Below are 13,970 nucleotides of genomic sequence, written 5' to 3' on the forward strand. Positions count from 1 at the left end.
GGCTGTGGCGGCAAATGGGTTTGGGCGGCTCCTCGGCGGGTGGCGGTGGTGGCCTTAGCGGTTCCTCCTGGCCCTGTTAATGTCAGGGCCAAGCCCGGGGAGGATGGCGCCCTAGAGCCCGGCCTTGCTGGGGTAGGGGCGGGAGGGGGCCGGGGCGGGGACCCGCCATGTCGGAGGTGACCCGGAGTCTGCTGCAGCGCTGGGGCGCCAGTCTTAGGAGAGGCGCCGACTTCGACTCTTGGGGCCAGCTGGTGGAGGCGATAGACGAGTATCAGATGTGAGTGACTAACCGCGGGAGCGGGCCAGGCAGGTCGCCATCCCTTGTTTCTGCCCGGGTCTCGCATCACTGTGTCCCGCAGCGCAGGCTTCTTGGGGTGGGGCCCCCGCAAACACCAGGGCTGAGATCCCATGGGCCCTGATCCGGCTGCTTGGGGACCACCCGTCCGCCCTCCGGGCAGGCTCTCGCACCTCCCCTCTTCTGCACAGGGCCGGGTCCATTCAACAGGTAGCTGGGGCCCTAACTGGCTCTCTGCTTAGTTCCCTTCAAGCTTCTCACTGGGCCCTGGGCTCTGCAGGCGGTCTCCTTTCCTTCCCGCCGCCTCTCCCAGGGTGCCACCCCTCCAGGAAAAAAAAAAACAAAAAATCTGTCTTTGAAAATCCCCAGGGAATACTCGTGTGCTCTCCGCCCACGTTCCGGGGATGAGTGGCCATGTTCTGCGTGTGTGTGTCTTTCACTCTCCACGTGTAGGAGAGGAGGGATGAGCTAGCGCGGGAGTGGAGGTTGCCCCGGGGATGATAAGGGAACAGTTCTGCCAAGAGAAGGGTCTCTACTCGCTACTCGCGCTCCTTCTCCACCCCTCTGCCTGGGGAGCAGTGTTTTCACAATTCCAACTCGATTTCGTTTTCGATTTCTGGGACTGTTATTTGCTAGGCTGTGAGTCCCACCCACCCTCTCGCTTGGCTGCTTTGGGTGGAGTCCGCGCAGGATGTGAATAGAGGGGAGCAAAATGTGAATTAATAGACCAGGCACAGGAGCCGCCACTCCCTCCTTGGATCCCTCCCCCTTTTCCTGTGTACAATGTATAGCCTCAGGGTACATGTGAGGACTGGTTTCCTTCATCCACCCAAGTCTCATTATCTCTTTCTGGTGCCTCCCACTTAAGCTTTAGATACTTAAAAACAAAAAAATTGTATAAACATCTTGCTTAGTTCTTGGACTTACTACTAGAAGAAACTGCTCATTAAATACTATTGTTTGCAAACAGTTGCTATTAAGTCTCGGTTTTAAAATTATTTGCGGTTTCTCGAATTGTGAAACAATCCCCATCTCTCTTTCTGGAAAGAATACAGGAGTGGTACTTGGAAAATCGAAACTTCTATCCTCTCCCTACAATAGCTACTTGTTTTTGGCTAGACCATGAGATAATTTGGATATATAGGTGTTCTCTGCCCGTCTTAATGGACAGAATGGTCTATAGATTAAAAAACCCAGTGCTCTGGGTGTTTTGCTATGTTGGACAACTACTAACATATATTTTGGACTCCCATGTGATTTCATTTGTTTTTATAACTGCCCACTAGGGATAGAATTCTTTTTTATGAAATTAGAAAACTGGAGTCACAACATGATACCTTTGAAATCTGGGATTTTTTTTTTCTAACTTCAATCCCTTTCTCCTGATATTTGAATTAATAATAAAGTGCTTTCTTTGATAAAACACTGATAGAGTAATTCTGTAAATAAACTGGACAAATTTCAAGATTCCTTGCATTGTTGCTGAATGTGCTCTTCTCTACCTTGATGAGGTAGCCTGTGAGGGTCTGCATATCACACCCTCTAGTAATGAAAGTGGCACACCCTGAAATGCCAAGCTGCCTCTCTCTTGTGATGCAGTGGACTAGCAGCTGTTGGTACCGGGCAGGAACCCTCCCAATGGAAAGTGAAGAATACCATGTCTAATTGAAATTACAAAGGAAAATTGAATATGCAGGCTGCTTGGTGGGAATGAGAGTAACAGGCACATGCAAATCCTTTGTTGAGTCTCCACACTGACCACTGTACTGGAGAGCTGCAGAGTACTCTTGCAGTTATTATAAAACTGCACTGTCAGATGTCAATAGAAATGTAGTGATTGGACTAAACTTTGTAACGTTCAGGCTACACATAACTGAGGCCAAGAATTTACATCTTTCTAGTCTACCAGCAATAGATACAAGTTGCCTTTTCTCATTTTTTTGGAACACACTCTGGGAGGAAAGACTGAAGCCAAGGAGGCCAGTTGGGGACCGTGATAATGATGTGAACAATTACTTAGTCACTGGCCGGATATCAAGAATGAAGGGAGAGGTCTAGGATAATTGGGCTTTTTAATTGGGCAGCCATACTGTCTTCATAGCCATACAATATATGGAGGCTGGTTTATGGGGGAAATGTGGGTGGCGTAGTATATGTACTTTCCCTTTAAGAATGCTGTATTTTTACACTTATGTGTATGAGTGTTTTGCCTGATGTATTTTTGAGCACCACATGTGTGCCTGGTGCCTATACGTGGAGGACAAAGAAAACTAGCAGGATTCAGTTCTCGCCCTACCTTCTCCCATGTCTGTCCCAGGGTCTGGCTCAGATCATCAGACTCGACAGCTTCCCCTCCTGAGCCATCTCACCTGCCTGTTCACAGTATTGTTTTCTTAAATCTGCAGAGTACAGCCAGGAACTGGGGGAGAGAAAACCTGGTTCTTTGCTACAGATGGTTGAGATGCACTAATTTCTGTCTACAGCGATAAGGTTCCTGTTAGTCGTTTATGTGCTTAGAGTGTGTTTAAGACACTTCCTGAGAGCAGTCCTATCTTAACTGCAGGCACCTTTGTAGGATAAGATGGGTCTCTAGAGAACTTGTGAAGATTCATTCGCCTTTCTGTGAGTTATGTGCACTTGTGTGTACAGTGGACATTCTCTATCACTCCACTTTCCTTTTGAGGTCTCTCCCTGAATATTCTCACCAGGTTGGAAGCTATCCTGTCTCAGTGATCCCCCTGTCCCTGCTTTTTCGGTGCTGGGTTTACAGATGTGCTAGGGATGCCTGGCTAGTTATGTGAGTGCCGGGGTTCGAACTCCAGTTGTCAGGATTGTGCGGCAAGTGCTCTTGACTGTGGCGCCATCCCTCCAGCCCCTAGAGAAGAGTATTGGACTATTTTTGTCACCATTACTCATCACCAACTCTTTCAGCTGTCCATCTGCTTATGCAGAACATGTAGCTTTTCCTTTAGTGTACAGAATCAGGCCTCACCTTTAGGACTCCATTCACATGAAATTTGGGTTTATATATTTAAAAGATTAAAGTGTCTTGCTTAGGCTTTTAAAACATTTTTAAAAAGTTTTTGTTGTTTGTTTATTTTAAATCCCAGCACTTGGGAGACAGAAGCAGGCAAGTTAGAGGTTAGCATTTTCTACGCAGCCAGTTCCAGGCCAGCCAGGGAAGGCCAAATAGTGAGACCCAACTCAAAACACAACAACAACAAAAAAAAACTATTGAGATATAACTTATACACCATAAAACTGACAACGCTCTACATGTACCAGCTTGTGCAAGTGTCACCACACTGAATTTAGAACTTTCTCCTCCCCTCCAAAGGTCCCGTGTGCTCATCTGCATTCCCACCACGCTCTTGACCCCTGACAATCGCTCACCTATGTTTTGTCTTCATAGTGTTGTCCTTTATGGACATTTCGTGTAATAATCACCCAGTCCAGCTTTGCGATGCCTTATTTTGCATAATCTTTAAGATTCATTTATCACATCACATTTTTTGTTAGTGAACAAAAATGTTAAGCTGTTCAGGTGTACCACATTTTGTGTGCCCACTCAACTAGTTAGTGAACATTCAAGTTTTAATTATTATCAGCAGTGCTGCCCTAAACATTTGCATGCAATTCTTTTTCAAAATTAAATTTTATTTTTAATTATGGGCGGGGGCAGGGTTGTGTGCACTCGTGTGCAGGTGTCTAAAGTTGGGAGACCAGAAGTTTGGGTCTCTTGGAGGTGGAGTTACAGGCAGTTGTGAGATGCCTGACGTGGGTGTTGGAAACTGAGCTTAGATCCTCTGCAAGAGCAGTGTGCGCTCTGGACCACTGAGCCATGTCTCCAGCCCAGGTAATTGCTTCTGTGAACATGCATTTTCATTCCTTTCGAGTAGATGGATACCAGTGAGAGGAATTGCTGGATCTTATGTTAAACGTGTGAATTTTAAAGGAAATCTGTGGAGTTACTGTCCAGAGTAGGGATATCACTTCATATTTCTGCTAGCAATGGGAGGGTTGTTTTTTTTCCCATGTAGCTAGCATTTGTTACTGTCTAATTACATCCCTTCTAGAGGGTGTATATCATAGCTCACTGTGGTTTTAATTTACATTTCATTAATGACTAATGGTGTTGAGTGTCTTTTCGTGTTTATTTTCACTCTATAAGTCTTTGTGTACCTTCCAAATCTTTTGCCTCTTTTTAAAAATTGAATTATCTTGCATGTATAAAGTTGTGAGTTGCTGTGTCTTGGGAATTGAACCTAGCTCCTCTGCAAGAACAATTGAACACAGCTCCTCTGTGTTCTTAACTGCTGAGCTGTTTTTCCAGCCCCAGTGAAAAATATGTCATTGAATGGGCATACCACATTTTATTTATTCACTCATTAGTCAATGAACATTTTAGTCGGTCCCACTTTTCAGTTGTTATGAATAATGCATGTGTGTGTACAGATATTTCATGCAAATAGATATTTTGAGGTTTTTTGGATGTATATACCTAGTATAAAATTTCGGGGTCTTGTAGTAAGTCTGTAGTTAATTACTTGACAAACTACCTAACCTTTCCATACGATTGGTATCATTTTCTGTTTTTTTTTATCAGGTGTATGAGGGTCCTGCTTTTTGTCCATCATCTTCAACACCTGTTATTTTCTCCCTTTGTTTTATTTTTTAAATCACAGCCATCTCTGGCTGTGAAGGAGTAGCTTGTCATTGGTATGCCTTTTCTTATGACTAATGATATGGATCTTTCTGTGTTCTTACTGGCCACTTTTATATCTCTCAAGAATCCGCCCCCCCATGTGTATGTGTGTGTGTCTGTCTGTGTTTTAAGTGTTGGTCCTTTTTGTTTTGCTCTTTGACATATAGATTTGATCCTTACTGTTGAGCTTGGGGTAGAAACTCTCAGACGGCCTGCTATTTGCATGCACATATACACCTTATGTGTGGAGGTCAGAGGACAACTTGGGGAAGTTGATTTCCTCTTTCTACCTTGTGGGCCCTGGGATCAAATTTGGGTCACCAGGCTTGGAGGCAGACAATGAGTCTTCTCACCAGCCCCTAGCTGCTAAATATGATAATTGGGTAATCATTGATTTCCGTTTATGAGTGGTGGGATTTTTTTTTCCCCAAAAAAACAAGTACCTTCAAATGCAGATTTTGATAGAGTATTTGCACTTTGTCATGGATTTAATTTGGATTTGGACTAATCAGCAAATTAATAGTAGATTGATAAAGCATCTCCAGGCAGTACAGCTGTTGGAGCTAAGTGGTAGAGTCTAAGTTGACTCTGGATAACTGCCTTCTGGCTAGTTACAGAAGAGTCCGTTCATGCCAACAAGGGCTGGATTCGACAGCGTTGGAGACCCTCCCCAGCCCTGGCATTCTGCTTTTACTGTCTTAGGTCAGATTCTGCCCAGGGAAATGGTGTGAAAAGTATTGTAGCATATTTAGAGTTTGCTTCTAAGTGTAAGGGAGACTGCCATTATTACAACTAATCATTGTGCTTCACTGTTTTTAAAAGATTGACCTGTATCCTCTTGCTGCTGTTGAGATAGCTTACTGGCTTTCAGTTCTAAACAATGTTTTCTTCTTACAGATTAGCAAGACACCTACAGAAGGAGGCCCAAGCTCAACACAATAATTCTGAATTCACAGAAGAGCAAAAGGTACCCTAAGCAATCTCTGGTGCAGCCGATTAGGGTTATACACACACTCACGCGCACACTCATAAACACATTCCCCCCTCTCTCTGTTATGCTTAAATTTGAAAAAAAAAATGATGTTTTGCCTGACAGTAAGTGGTCGTTTGGAGGGACCTGCCATTTATTTGCTCAGCCATTCTCACTTTGAGTAAGGTGGGGAAACCCAAACTGTACTACAGTCACCTGGGGAAACAAGGCTGAGTAATCACATCCCACCTCACACTTAATTCTTTCTCTCAAAATAAGCCAGTAAGTACTGCAAAATCCCCAAACTAACCAAAACCAAGGAACAACAAAAAGTGTAAGACTGAAAAGAAAATAGTGCAAATTAAGAATTTGGCTTGTTAGGCAAGCAGTGATGGTGCACATCATAAATCCCAGCACTCGGGAGGCAGAGGCAGGTGGATCTCTGAGTTTGAGGCCAGCCTGGTCTACAGAGTGAGATCCAGGACAGCCCGGGGCGACACAGAGAAACCCTGTCTCATCAAAGGGGGGTGGGGGGAGGGACTGGTCTGCAAATCTATCAGACAATGTTGCAAAAAGTTTCCATGGTGTTCCTTCTCCTTGAATTAGATTTTGTGTGTGTCAGATTGATTCCCCATTAGAGATATTTGGGAAAAAAGGAACACTCATTCCTGAATATGGGGAAAAGGGAGAAAATAAGTCCTGGATTTTCCTGACTCAGGGTAGCTATAGTACTAAGTTAATTTTTAATCTTGTGACTAGTAAAAAAAAAAAAAAAGGTTAGCCACCCCACCCCAAGTCTCTTAAGGCAGGGCTGTGTGAAACTCTGGTGACTTCATTCATTCATACTCATTTTTTGCACAAGGGGAATAAGTGATTTGGGGGGGAATAATTTGTTAAGTCCGAGCAGAGTTACTTTAGTCCATGGGCTTCCATTTGTTAACTCTTAGTTATAGGTGTTTGGGACAGAAAACACCACCACGATTAGCAGCATTCTTGCCCAAGTTAGTACATGCACATCTAAAACATATTTAAGAATCACTTTAGCTGATTTGTTGTTTTGTTTTGTTTTTTCAGTATTTTAAAATTTCATATTGCTACAACTTTAAAGATTATTTTTTTCTTTTCTTCCTTAATAATTGCTAATATCCACAGAAGACTAGATTTTAGCCCTGGAAAATACCACAGAGGAGATGAGTGGTCTGCTTGAGGAAGAGAACAAAAGCTGTATTCTCCCTTTTCTCTAGGATTTGAGAAATCTGCCTTGAGTAACCAGTTGGCATTCCTGGATTGAAACAATTTAGGGGACTGGAGAGATGGCTCAGAGGTTAAGAGCATGGACTGCTCTTCCAGAGGTCCTGAGTTCAGTTCCCAGCAACCACATGGTGGCTCACAACCATCTGTAATGAGATCTGGTACCCTCTTCTGGCCTGCAGTCATACATGCTGTATACATAATAAATAAATAAATCTTTTAAAAAATCCTTTAAAAAAAAAAAGAAATAACTTAGGATGTCTAAAATTCTGATCAACAGAATTTTAGTGTCTAAGTGCATGAACTAATAGTTAATAAAGTTAAAAACATGAAAGAAAATGAAAACCTAGGGCATTAAAACATCTCAGTGACCTCATATTTTGCTCAATGATTTCTTCATTTTTGAGTTACTTAATTTTTGTCTCAACATCTGTTGCTAAAGAACAGGTTCTGTGACCTCAAATATAAAGTGATTTGATTTGCTGAAAATGTTCTAAGATCATAAAAAAGAAAATAATAAATGGGCCTGTCATGATTGTGCTAAAGGGAAGCTATTGTAACTTTTTCACAGTTTTCTTTAACCTGAGACCAAAGCCTCTGAGTATTTGATAATGCTGTTCATCCTTTAGTTTATAGCTCTTCCTGCAGCCAGGCACCAGCCTCCTTCTTTCCTACATAGCTGCTTACAGACACCCCATATCTTGTACTCTGAAAGACCAGGAGGAAGGCTGACCTGGAGTAGCCACAGAGCTCAGCTCTGGTTCCAGGCCCAAATGTCCTTATGAGATGAGGGATTAGAGTCCTGCAGGACCCTTAAAGATACCCTGTCCCCAAATCTCATATTGTCTAGGAGGTCTCACTTTGTTTCCTGGGCACTGGATTTCTGAGACAATTGTTACTTATAATACTTGCCAGTGAGCCAAGACAGAACTTGGACCTTGCCTGTGTCTTGCCCCATATTTTCATGTGCTACATTATAAATGTAAGCCAAGCTGTACACTTCTAAACATTTAATTTTCTTTGAAAATTCAGGTGAAAAATGTACAGTTGTCCATAACAGACTTTATTGGATTGTCACCTAGGGAAGTAATTATCAGAGGCTTTGAGTTCTTCATAATAATGATCTTCCACATGTGCCCTGGGGAGCATTGGTTCTGAAAAATTAATAAATATTTGAACAGAATGTGTGTAACTTCTCAGGGCTTCAGAGTGCTTATGTAATGTTGAATATTTTAAAGAGATTGAGTGTACAGTCTTTTAAAATTTTCTTGGGTTTGGAAATCTCCTGTCAGTCTTGTGTTCATAAGAACATACTATGGGGAATTATTGTTGGATCTGCAGAATCAATTAAATGCCGTGCATGGCCCATAAGCCACAGGAAAATACTCAATTGTATTTTCTTAAGAAAAAAGAAAAATGGTGGATTTTTACTTTATTCGGAGCAAAATTAATTTGTTTTCTATTTTAAATTTTTATGTTTAAATGCTTTTACTGTTTTATAATTTTATAGTCAAATATCTTATGTTTTCGATGTTTTGATCACAGTGGCAAAGTTTAGAATCGTATCTACTGTTCAGTAGTTTGTGAAACTTTGAAAAAATTGTTTTTTCCTGAGACAGGGTTTCTCTGTGTAACTCTGGCTGTCCTAGAACTCACTCTGTAGACCTGGCTGGCCTCGAACTCAGGAATCCACCTGCCTCTGCCTCCCAGGTACTGGGATTAAAGGCATGTGCCCCTGCCCAGTGAAAGAATTGTTTAAAAATCAGTATTTCTGCAGTTCTTTTTTCTCTCCACCCTGTCCCCCTCTTCTTCTTCCTCCTCCTCCTATTTTTATCTGGTTGTTTAGTGAGTGTGTGTGTGTGTGTGTGTGTGTGTGTGTGTGTGTGTGTGGTTTTCTGAGGCAGGGACTTAACTTTGTAGCCCAAGATTGGCCTGTCTTTCACTCTATAGCTCTGATTGGCCTTGAACTTATGACAGTCCTCCTGCCTCAGCTTCCCTACTGCTGGTATTATAGTGGGAGCTACCACACAAAGCAGAAAGTTTTTTCTAGTAACCTCTTGAAAGTATTTTATAAGTAAAAGCTTTGCTCTTAAGATTATTGGTATTTATTCAGAGGATTATTTTAAGATAAATCATATCTTTCAAGATAATAATTTGCATTTTTATATTAACTTTAAATCTAAAAAACATAAAGCATGGATGGAAATGTAATAATGAAACCCATTATTTTGTACACTTTTAAGAGTTGGTAGGAAATTGATGTTAGCATCAGTCCATGTAATGTATGTAGATGCCATAAATGTAATGAGACAGTGGGAAGCTTGATCCTACAAATTAATAGAAAAGTTTTTACAAAACCTAATTTAGCCAAAGAAAACAGCATATTTTTGATAAGCTGAAGAGTCTTAAATCATGGAAGTTCTAATGAAACCTTCTCACACATTAAAAAAAAATCCTAAAACAGAAACAGTAATCTCTCTAAAGCACTACTTAGTAATAGATAGTGTGAAAATTCCATATGTACTTATTCTTGATATTCTCATTGACTTCTGGTTTAAAGTCAGCCTATGATTTTTCTGTAAAATATCTCTTACTTCTTAGATTATGCTATTATAACATCATTTTCTCCTTCCCTTTCCTCCCTCCACACCCTCCCATATACTCCTCCTTACTCTATTTCAAATCCATAGCTTCTTTTTCACTGTTATTGCAAACAGATTATGTATATTTGTGTGCATATATATCCTAAATATAATGTGCTACTCTCTCTAATGTCACTTATCTGTGTTTTCAGGGCTGACCATTGGTGTTGGTAACAGTTGGTGTGCTCTTCCCTGAGGGAGACCCCCCTGCTCTCAGTATTCTGTAGTTCTTTGTGTGGGGTTGGGACCTCGTGGTCTTTCCTCTGTCCACTTCGGCATGTCTACTGTTGTTGTCTTTGTCCGCTCATGTATTTTGGGGGTTTTGAGACAAGGTCTCACTATGTAGCCCTGGCTGTCTTGGAACTTACTATGTAGACTAGGATGGCCTTGAACTCACAGAACTCCTGAATGCTGGAAATAAATGTGTATGCCACCATGCCTGGAAAGCTTATTCTGATTTGAGCCCTTTCATAGTTTTTTTTGCTTAGCTTTCATTTAGGTTCTCAGTAATTTTGTTACTATGATGACTGAGTCTAATAGCCAATGGAAAGCTGCCAAATGCTTCATTCCATTGAATTCCCTATTGGTGCAGTAGGTCTTCTCATGTAAGTTTCTACATAGAATAGAACATCCTATCTTGTGATGCTTAGAAAGCTTTTCCCTGATTTGAGTCAAATTTAGCGGTAAAGAGAATTTAGTACTATATGCATGTTATATTTTTAGGGTCCCTCTTTCTATCTCTGCCCTTCTTGCTACTTCCATCTCTTCACACACACGCATGCTCTCTCTCTCTCTCTAGCTAGACAGAAGATAACTAATTATTTAAATATTAAAAAATTAAGTCTGGATTAGGTGAGACTATATTCTTTATATATATTTTAACTGATTTTTTTCCTTATATAAATTGAATACGTTATAGCACAATTAATTTATTTTTTTAATTGACTTTTTTTATCTTTTCCCTTAATTGATCCTTTGAGCTATCAATTTCCTGAGGCAATGACAAAGTAAAATGGCATTTACCTGGATTTTCCCTTTTTTTTTGTTTTTGTTTTTGTTTTTTTTGTTTGTTTGTTTTGTTTGGTTTGGTTTTTTTTTTTTTTTTCTTTTGAGACAAGGTTTCTCTGTGTAGCTTTGCACCTTTCCTGGAACTCACTTGGTAGTCCAGGCTGGCCTCGAACTCACAGAGATCCACCTGGCTCTGCCTCCCGAGTGCTGGGACTAAAGGCATGCGCCACCACTGCCCGGCCGTTACCTGGATTTTTCTATACTATATTAAGTATGAGCAATTAGTCTGCATGAGCGTTAATAGTTCAAATCTAAAATTAGACTTAGCTTAACTTACCTTCAGTGCTTAGTCTTTTGGGGGGATGGAGATGGGGGTGGGGGCGTTGAGACAGGGTTTCTCTGTGTTGCCCTGGCTGTCCTGAAACTTGCTATGTGCACCAGGCTGATCATGAACTCACAGAGATCACCTGCCTCTGCCTCCCAAGTGCTGGGATTAAAGAAGGTCATGGATGGGCCAGCATGCCCTGTAATAAGATTTTTTTTTTTTGGGGGGGTACATGTATCTATTGTGTGATATTTAAATCAAATAACTTGAGTGCTCAAACATTTATTATCTTTGTAGTGAAAACATTCAAATTCCTTTTTTTTTCTTAAGTCAGGAGCTTATGTAGCCTAGAGTAGCTTAGAATTTGCTGTGTAGCTAAGGATGACCCTGAATTTTTGATCATGCCACCACCTGAGTACTGGGATCATGTCAGACCAGCACTCTTCCAACCAAACCATATCCCCGGCCTTTGGAGTTCTATCTTTGGAGTCTTTAAGTTTCCTCTACAGTGTTGTCATACATTGTCGCCCACTGTGTGACAGACAGCAGAACCTCTTGCTCCTGTCTTACTGTGACTTAGCTCTCCTTCGTCAGCTTCTCCCTGTCCCCCCTTCCCTCTGGTTCTCCCCAGCCTGTAGTTGCCAGGCTGTTCTCCACTCGGAAAGCTCAGCTTGTTAATGCTCCGGAAGAGCCAGTGTGTGATCCCCGCCTTTCTCTTCCGGACTTACTTTGCTCAGCTTGATCCCTAGTTCCAGTGATGGCACTTCTTGTCCCACTGTATGGACGAGCACATTTTCTTCATTCATGTGTCAGTCAGTGGGGACTTAGGGGTCTTTCTGATTTGTGGCAGCTGAATTGTGGCAGAAAACAGGAGAGTGCAAATAGCTCTTGAACATACTGATTTCATGTCCTTTGGCTGTCCAAAGGAGCGGACTGCTGGGCTATATGGTAGTTCTACTTTTAAGTTTTTTAATGATTTTTTTGCATTTTACTTGTATGTATATGGGTGTGTATATATATGTATGTGCATGTGTGTGGATATATGAGCATACATAGGGATATCAGAGGGACAACTCGTAGGTTCTGGGGATTGAACTCGGGTCATCAGGCTTGGCAACAAGCACTTGCTGAGCCATCTTGCCAGCCCTATTTTTAATTTTTTGGGATATTCCATGTTGGTTTCCATTATTCACTTACTAATTACCCTTTAAATCATATTCAAAACTGTCACCAAAGTGACCTTGCTTTAGAATTGGTTGTGAGGGCTGGAGAGATGGCTCAGCCGTTAAAGGCTAGGCTCACAACCCAAAATAGAATTGGTTGTGGGATGTTAGTGTAAGAGAGTACACACTCACCTCTCTCATCTCAGGCCTTTACATCCTGCTTTTTTTCTCTTGAATCTGCCAGATGCTACAGGGAAATAAGATTTAACTTGTTTTAAAAAATTAGAAACTTCTTATTGATAAAAAATTACCTGATTTTGTTTTTTATCTTTCTACAGAAAACCATAGGCAAAATTGCCACATGTTTAGAATTGCGAAGCGCAGCATTACAGGTAAGTAGAGGTGTTCTTAACTTTCTAACGTGATTGTTCTGCTGAAATAGTACAGTCATGCCTAAAGCTGTGTTGTCGCAGGAGAGTTTGACAGTTAGGGGAATTCATCAGTAACATGCATACTTACATGATTTAGTTTATATTTTGTAAACTATAGAAATCAAAGCTATAACTTTAATTCTTTTTGTATTACATTTAGCCTGAATGTTCTGGGAATGCAAAACAAACAAAACCCAGTTTGGAACTTTTCATTTTCTACCTTGAAAGCAAGAAATAGATTTTGAATCATTTTGGATGTTTGGTTTTTACCACTTAAGAGACATAGGGTATGGTGAAATCTTTGTAGTAAAAAGATGTAATGTGCATATTTTAAATTTAGTCCACACAGTCCCAAGAAGAATTTAAACTGGAGGACCTGAAGAAGCTAGAACCAAGTAAGTTTTATCTTCTGTTACTCTTGTGATCTCTTTTAGGAAAATAATTCATTGTAGCTGTTAACACTATTTAGCATAGATGGTGGTTTTCTCCTACTATCTAATTATGTAGCATCTTTTTAGTCCTTCTTAAATTCCTGCAATATTTGAAGTAGCTATAATTTGGTGTAAATATCTATTAGCCTTTGTTTTGGTGACTTTAATAAGACTAGTTCTTTGACAAACATTTACCGCAGACGCTAAGGAAGATATAAACTATAGTCAGTGGTGCCATTCAGTTTACATGGCATGAAAACTGTAGCCCCTTGTGAACCATGCCATGAAATACTTCCTTATTGTATCTACTTTTTTTTTCTCTTCCTCTAAAACTTTTTGAAGTAAATAATTTCTTCAAACACATTGGTGGTTAAGACGCTGCCTGAAAGGTCACTACCACTTTTTTCTTTTTGCTTTGCTGGTACAGGTGAACGTTCTCTTTCTTGAAATGTCTGCAGTATGGGCAGAGGTGAATATGACTGAGTAAACCTTAGCCAATACCAGTGAGGCAGGATTGCATGTCTTAACATGCTTTTGTAAACAGGGAAGAACAGCTTTCAGATCCATCTGTTAAGGCAAATTCTCAGTAGGGAATCATAAAACCATGGCATCATAGAATAGAAAGAATCATGGCTATGTGGTCACATTCTCTCACTTTATAGTGGAAGAAGGAGATGAAATGCTCAGCCTTGTTTCACTGCAGCTCTTAGTAGCTGGCAGGGCTTGAATCAGGGGAGCAGAGTTCATAT

General features: G+C 41.0%; 1 protein-coding gene across 6 annotated transcripts in view; it reads left to right on the forward strand.

Moving 5' to 3' along the window:
- Window positions 1–48: 48 nt before the first annotated feature.
- Window positions 49–13,970, forward strand: part of Aida (axin interactor, dorsalization associated) — a 36,904-nt gene continuing 22,982 nt past the window's right edge. For 5 of the 6 annotated variants that reach the window (XR_008218045.1, XM_052737912.1, XM_052737910.1 and 2 more), the window contains exons 1-4: window positions 49–277; window positions 5,898–5,967; window positions 12,698–12,751; window positions 13,131–13,185. Coding sequence is in view for 4 of the 6 variants with exons in the window: in XM_052737912.1 (XP_052593872.1) it covers window positions 168–277; window positions 5,898–5,967; window positions 12,698–12,751; window positions 13,131–13,185 (289 nt within the window). In the remaining 2 variants the exon portion in view is untranslated. Of the gene's footprint in view, window positions 278–4,128; window positions 4,152–5,897; window positions 5,968–12,697; window positions 12,752–13,130; window positions 13,186–13,970 lie in introns of those variants that run through there. The other variant, XM_052737914.1, reaches the window with a different exon arrangement.

Source organism: Peromyscus californicus, unplaced genomic scaffold, assembly GCF_007827085.1.
Source record: "Peromyscus californicus insignis strain IS unplaced genomic scaffold, ASM782708v3 Scaffold_14__1_contigs__length_90479793_seg_2, whole genome shotgun sequence".
Classification (NCBI taxonomy): domain Eukaryota; kingdom Metazoa; phylum Chordata; class Mammalia; order Rodentia; family Cricetidae; genus Peromyscus; species Peromyscus californicus.